Raw genomic sequence first — 6007 nt, 5'->3', positions numbered from 1 at the left:
CCTCATGTCTAATCATTTAATTTGCAAGTTTATTGAATGTGTACATGTAGACTCGTGTAGACCACTGAAAAGTATCCCTAACATGTTTATTTGAATGGTTATTATTTTAAGGGTACTACTTTGATTACCAGCAATCATTAATTTGTGATCCACTTTCAAGAAAAGATATAGGTGCTTATTTGTACACTGATTACTTGCTTGGTAAAAGAATTTCAACTTTAATAACATCAACATTGCTTTCTCATGCAGAGCATTTTGTTTATGTAGAAATGAAAGCATATATTAGGTATTCTGATTACAGAATTCTTAATTAACAAATGATTACGTAAAAGGGAAATGATCCTAGTGAATTTGACTTTACTGTATCTGAAAAAGTTTACAATCGCCAATAAGTAAATATGATTTTCAGAATCTATCCTATCAAACCTTAATAGGATGTTACACACCAATATAATTTTGATCTAATCTATGAATGTTTTCTTTCAAATTGAACTGTCACAACGTCAAACTTTACAAGGCACGATACGGCAAATAAGACACCTGCAAAAATGCACAATAAAAATATATTACATCAATATCAATGACATAAAATTTGCCAGGACATAAATATTGTTCTTGAGACAGATTCGGGCAAGTCAGTAAAATCACTAAACTACGAGTTCATTAATAGCGTACATGTACATACATGACATGTAAACATATATTCACCCATGAATATAGTATGGAAAACAGTTACATCCCCAAAACTGAAGAAATATATAGAATTCCACAATGTAACATTGCTACACTGCGCAATGGTCTAGAGCTCTTAAATTTATATGGAGCATTGTTCAAATTTGATTGAATCTTCTTGGCACTCAATTATTGTTGTTTTTCTTTTGACTGTATAGAAAAATATCTTCTTAAAAAACAATATTATTGTCAGATGCATATTAATTGTAAGACATAATATCTACAAAATATGCTGTATAACGTGTTGTTTCACTTCAAAATGCAATTTACTTTGAAAAAACACGAGTCAATGACTCATCATTACAAGCTTTAGTAAGGGTTTTTCAAGATATACAGAATTGAAGAAAAATATGTAGGCTATAGATCGTCTTTCTCAATTCAAGTGGAAAAAAAATGTCACAATGTCTTTTTTTTTTGAAATATGATACCAGAGAGTTGTAATTCTTTCTAGATGCAAAAAAACAAAGAATATCAACTCAACAAGAACAATTTGGCTTGCCAGAATGTCTACTACATCATCTATTCATACATGTTCAGTAGTTCTAGCAGAAAGCATTAGACAAATATTGAGGTTAAATTCAGCTCTGGAGCAGTCTCTTTGGTACATACAGGTTGACCAATTTGTGGAAGTAATGTATAAATATCATTTTTGACAAAGTATTTAGTTGAGCGAGGACAACTGGAGGTCATGTAAACCCAAACACTTGTTGGTAATTGATGACAGTAAAAACCAGCTGATATCGCCCTCCAATGAGAGTGTGAAAGGAATAAAATACTTTCAAATACATTACATTTGCAAGATAACAATCTGGTTTACATTGACACCAGTTATACATAACCTCCAAGAGAGCCTGGAAAACTGTACAAAGGTTCATACTCACATAAGGTTGCTGATATTTAGCTTATACTGACCTTTAACTCGGTCTCTGTGTGAATGGAACATAGCGCATGTATGTATTCACAGTTGTATAAGAATACTCAATGGCAACCCAGCTTACGCCATCCTTTTAATAGTGTGAATGGGTCAATGAAGTATCCATACAAACACATAGGCACAAAAGAAGAGCTCATATGGATGTCTCCTTAACAACACGAAACTCTGACCCCCTTGTGCTCGGTCTATTACCCCTACTGATTGCCTGGCTGTACGTGGGTAGCTCCGATGGCCCAGCAGGGTGGGGCATATCAAGGGCATTCCCTGGGGTGATAGGTCTAAGGGGGGCATGTGAGGTGAAGATGTCTACCCTGGGATCCGGCTCAGATTTGGAATGATGGTGGTGGGTGTGATGATGATGCCTGTGATTATCCAGCTCGTCTCCATGGATACGAGATGATGGGGTCAGAGTAGGAGGAGATAACCTTTGCTGAGAGAGCTGGGGCAGTTGTTTGGTAATTGCCTGGAGCCGTGATACCTGTTATGCAGGCAAATGATAACAATAATTACAAATAAGCAATTGAAAAAATCACAGGGACAATCGACAATTCACCCCCAATAACCACCATACATATATATTGAATAAGAATTCCCATACAAACATCAAATATTATTCCTCTGTTAGAAAAATAAAACAAAGAAAATATGGAGAGGGAAATAACACTTCATTAACAACTGCATATTGCTTTGTTTTCTATAGACAATAATTCTTTACAAAACAATAATGGGTAAAAAGTGATTACAATGCTCTAAGAATATACACACAATTAAGTACAGAATGTGGTACTGCACATATGTTGTAAAGGGAATTTATTTAAATCCTCTCTGCAACCAGATTTTTTAATGTAGAATTTTCTCTCCCTCCACACCTGGAACAGGTGGCCATCTCGCTCCTCATTTCTTCCAAATTGTTACAAATCAAAACAGAAAACATAAAGTCACTTAACTGGCAATGAAGATTCATGGAAATTATGATAAGTGTAGGCCTACAGTCAGAGATTTTTAATTTCTAGATTGAAATCTTAAAGAGCCTTACCTTATCAGAGCTGGGTGTTTGTGAAAGTTTCCGGAGTGATTTCTGGGACTTGACATAATCAGGAGGAGGGGCGCGGTTATCCCATTCTCTGTTACCATAGATAGCTCTCTGTACCCCTATCCGATCCTGAGTGTCCGTATTCAGAAAGGACTGTAATGATACATAATGAATACATTACTTTACTACACAAAGTCAAATTGTAGGCAACATGCAAGAATGCTCCACAAGAGGTCACAAATTTCAAATCAAATTCCAATTTAATAATCAATCTGTACGGTGCATAGAGATGTCCCGAAAGTGATAAGTGCTATATTCATGTGAAATATTGTAATTAAAATGCCACTGGATAGTAACTTGATATATAACAATAAACTAGTAAGGTTCTTATATAGATCTACAAACAATTTTCATCAGGCGTGGATCCAGGGGAGGGGCAATTTGGTAGCATTCCAAGCCTTCACAACCCATCCCCACCACCAGTACAACCCTCCCTTCATTAACCAAAATCGAAATTGAAGTATTTAGTTGTTTTTTTTTTCTTGGGGGGGGGTCAGAGTGTTTGAAAGCAACCGAGTCCTTCTATGTGTACACCACATTTTTTTTTTTTTGCTAGTGAAAACTTTTGATATCCTGGATTCGCCCTCAATCATCACTATCATTAGATAGTGATAATACGCTCAATAATGTAAACAAGGGTACTATAGGGTTTTTTTTTTGTTTCTTTAAAACTAAGGAATAGCCTACAGGAATATTATATATATGATCAACCATCATCTTGAAATATGTTAATTAGCTTGAAGCCAAAATCATTCATAAAGAGGGAAAATGGAAATTCTTTTTTTTTCTTCAATAATTTTTCTAAGTGATAATTTTTCACTATATTCTAAAACATTCTAAGCTATTGAATCTGAATGGTAAAACAAAAATCAATGTTAAAAAATAGTTTCCATCACAAAAAAAAAATCCGAAGGAAGATGATGGAAGAAAATACAGTATGTTTACAAAGGGTGAAGAATTCAGCCTTACCAGTTATAGTGTGGTTGAATGGGGGCTAAAAATATGAAGTCTCTAAAAACTACAATTTAGCTTACATGGTTTACTTATCCAAACAAAGAAACACATGATGGTTATCTTGTTATGTTAGAGCACAATTAATGATCAGTCTGGATAAATCATATTGAACAATTTTTCATTATCTCTTCAATGCTTGTCTGACTATCAATTTTCTGTTTTATGTTTATTTTCTCTTTTATTCTATTTAGGCCCCATTATTACATCTTACGCTCTTCCTTTTCCCAATCATTACTGTCATTAAACAATTTTAAGACTGAAATATGTAAATTTCACTTGGTCAGAATACTACAATTCCTTAAAGATAAACTCTAATATTGGTAACAACAGAATATAAAATGTTCATAGAATTGAAAAGCTTGCAAACATAAAATAATTAAACTTTAATAAAAATAGATGATATCTGCCAGCCAGAAAAAATTACTGAGAATGCCCATCCATATATATATGTAGTGTGATCCCGCATGTTGTTTCCTGTATTAGCTACACCAGAAAAGTATGTGGTACTGAAATAAATATAATTTCAAGCAAGCCTGAATTATTTCAATTAAACTTTGTTGATCTAAATTTAGCATTCTGGCATATGAAAAACACTTTGAGATTGCTTCCAACCATTTCCTATGAAATTACATTTCTAATTTTCTATATCAGAACAGCTTTAACATTTGTCTCTGAACCAATTCAATGATATAATCAGTTTCCCTCATCATAACATGATTTTTAAGATCTTTCAGTCATAATCCTGTAAGAGCTTCCAATTTTCACTCATTATTGCCTGCAGTGTATTTCACACATGTATGATACATTTTTTTCATACCACATACATATAATCATATTTATATATTCAGTGTTTAGACCAACACAGAAACAAATACACACAATTCTTTATTGGCCCTCCAATACCTGATAATTTGGTTGGCACATTATTTTGTCGTGTCTTTGCTACTGAAACAGTCCCAACATATGCCTTAATACTTTTCCTATATTTCCTAGGGTATCTAGAACAATCTCTGTCCCCCTGAAGCATCAACGATGCCAATATCATAAATTGGCAAGGTACAACCACCTACAAAATGTATTAACCGTATCCTGATATAAAGCCATATATCTAGATTTATGGGTCAAATATGTGGAAATTTCAATAACATATGTGACATGCACTTCACAATGCCTCCAGGCGATAGATGACAGAGAAGAAGCAGAAATATGATCAGACTTATCAGGAGGTATAGGACTATCTCGTTACAGTGCTGCCAGCATTAAAGCTTGGGTAAGTACACAGGTATAAAATGTGGTAAAAGTCAACAAGGAATTGACTCAGGGCTTTGCAACTCAATCATAAAGAAGAGATCTACAAAACAACATCCCATGTACATATATGTACATGTTTATCATGCATTTTCATGCAATTAAAGATGTTACAATTATAAACAAAAATATGATGTTACCAAATTTGCATTTAGCAATTAACTAAGATATCAGGTGGGTGTTTCATAAAACTGTTCGTAAAGTTACGAAAGACTTTACGCACGACTGGAACATGTTCTTAGGTCATAACTCAATTACATAGAGATATCACAAAGCATAAGAAAGGATCACCAGTCGTGCGTAAAGTCATTCGTATCTTACGAACAGCTTTATGAAACACCACCCAGGGGCCCGTTTCATAAAGAGTTACAACTGTTGTAACTGTGGCAATATGGCAACTACCATGGCAACCTTGATTCTGATTGGCTGCTGAGCCCTGTCCTTTATGAAATGGGCCCCAGACTGTAGATCATAATGTTCAGGGTTTGGTTCCTGTCTTGGCACTATGTCCTTTGGCAAGGCATTGATCTGCATTTGCCACACTGGACCCAGGTGGGTGTTTCATAAAACTGTTCGTAAAGTTACGAAAGACTTTACGCATGACTGGAACATGTTCTTAGGTCATAACTCAATTACATAGAGATATCACAAAGCATAAGAAAGGATCACCAGTCGTGCGTAAAGTCATTCGTATCTTAAGAACAGCTTTATGAAACACCACCCAGGTGATAAAAGTGAGACAATTTGTTCTTATCTGAATATTATGAAGGCAACATACTTTGGGTGCGTGGGGTCCTTTTCAGGACAGCATATGCCCACAAAAGATACATGGTGTACTGTAAAAAACCACTATACTCTTCTTCTTTGCAATGGAAACTTACACCAACAAATATTGCTTTCAGAGTAATTACAATTTTCTAATAATG

At 34.6% G+C, this 6007-nt stretch overlaps 1 protein-coding gene across 7 annotated transcripts in view; it reads right to left on the bottom strand.

Moving 5' to 3' along the window:
- Window positions 1-778: 778 nt before the first annotated feature.
- The window catches only part of LOC129261019 (cyclin-dependent kinase-like 5), a 45246-nt gene continuing 40017 nt past the window's right edge, over window positions 779-6007 (bottom strand). For 6 of the 7 annotated variants that reach the window (XM_054899049.2, XM_064114150.1, XM_064114148.1 and 3 more), the window contains exons 18-19: window positions 2703-2852; window positions 779-2144 (exon numbers count right to left, since the gene is read on the bottom strand). In XM_054899049.2, coding sequence (XP_054755024.2) covers window positions 1800-2144; window positions 2703-2852 — 495 coding nt within the window. In that variant the 3' untranslated portion in view covers window positions 779-1799. The remainder of the gene's footprint in view (window positions 2145-2702; window positions 2853-6007) is intronic. The other variant, XR_010296646.1, reaches the window with a different exon arrangement.

The sequence above is a fragment of the Lytechinus pictus genome, unplaced genomic scaffold (assembly GCF_037042905.1).
Source record: "Lytechinus pictus isolate F3 Inbred unplaced genomic scaffold, Lp3.0 scaffold_19, whole genome shotgun sequence".
Taxonomy (NCBI): Eukaryota; Metazoa; Echinodermata; class Echinoidea; order Temnopleuroida; family Toxopneustidae; genus Lytechinus; species Lytechinus pictus.
Note: the sequence above shows the minus strand (reverse complement) of the source record. Positions and strands in the feature narration are given on the sequence as shown.